General features: G+C 55.6%; 1 protein-coding gene across 1 annotated transcript; it reads right to left on the reverse strand.

Moving 5' to 3' along the window:
• Nucleotides 1-259: 259 nt before the first annotated feature.
• LOC117941086 (acrosin-like) lies at nucleotides 260-711 on the reverse strand (the record flags this gene model as incomplete). The annotated part of the gene is made up of 1 exon (XM_034866184.1): nucleotides 260-711. A coding segment is annotated over one exon (452 nt), but the record flags the coding sequence as incomplete, so codon positions are not given.
• Between the last annotated feature and the right edge of the window lie 341 nt (nucleotides 712-1052).

The following is a 1052-nucleotide window of genomic DNA, read 5'->3' on the forward strand; positions in this document are numbered from 1 at the left end:
CCATGTGTGTGTGTGTGTGTGTGTGTGTGTCCCATGTCCCGTGTCCCGTGTGTGTGTGTGTATGTGTGTGTGTGTCCCGTGTCCCGTGTGTGTATGTGTGTATAATGATAACACCTGAAACTCAGATTGATAAAACATTTAATAAGAGAAGAGCCTGAAGAATGATGATGTCACACCTTGATGATGTCATACCTAATCTTCTGCAAACATCAACATCATAATGACCTCATATTACACTTCTTTAATCTAAGGCAGGGAATCAACGTCCAATGAGATCCGCCGGAAGGGGCGGGGCTTGGTCTCCCTGGGTGGTGGTGGCGGCCTGTGATTGGTCGGCCCGGGTGGCTGTGGCGGCCTGTGATTGGTCGGCCCGGGTGGCGGTGGCGGCCTGTGATTGGTTGGCCAGGGTGGCGGCCTGTGATTGGTCGGCCCAGGTGGCGGTGGCGGCCTGTGATTGGTCAGCCCGGGTGGCGGTGGCGGCCTGTGATTGGTCGGCCCGGGTGGCGGTGGCGGCCTGTGATTGGTCGGCCCGGGTGGCGGTGGCCTGTGATTGGTCGGCCCGGGTGCGGTTGTGGATCCACGGCAGGTAGTTGGAGACGCGGGTGTAGATGCCGTAGTCGCCCGGCCGGGCGCAGCCCTTCCCCCAACTCACAATCCCCAGCAGGAAGGTGGTGTTCCTGTACCGGGTCACCAGAGGACCCCCGCTGTCCCCTGCAGGGACGGAGACACCAGGGGACACTTAGAGGGGGAGGGAGGGACATAAGGACACAAGGAAAGGAAAGGAAAGGAAAGGAAAGGAAGGAAAGGAAGCGGGTGGGAAGGAAAAAGAAAGGACATAAGGAAAGAAAAGGAAAGGACATAAGGAAAGGAGGAAAGGAAAGGAGGAAATGACACAAGGAAAGGAAAGGAGGAAAGGAAAGGAGGAAAGGACACAATGAAAGGAAAGAAGGAAAGGAAAGGAAAGGAGAAAAGGACACAAGGAAAGGAGGAAAGGAGGAAAGGACACAAGGAAAGGAGGAAAGGAGGAAAGGACACAGGGAAAGGAAAGGAGG

Source organism: Etheostoma cragini, unplaced genomic scaffold (genome assembly GCF_013103735.1).
Source record: "Etheostoma cragini isolate CJK2018 unplaced genomic scaffold, CSU_Ecrag_1.0 ScbMSFa_4210, whole genome shotgun sequence".
NCBI lineage: Eukaryota > Metazoa > Chordata > Actinopteri > Perciformes > Percidae > Etheostoma > Etheostoma cragini.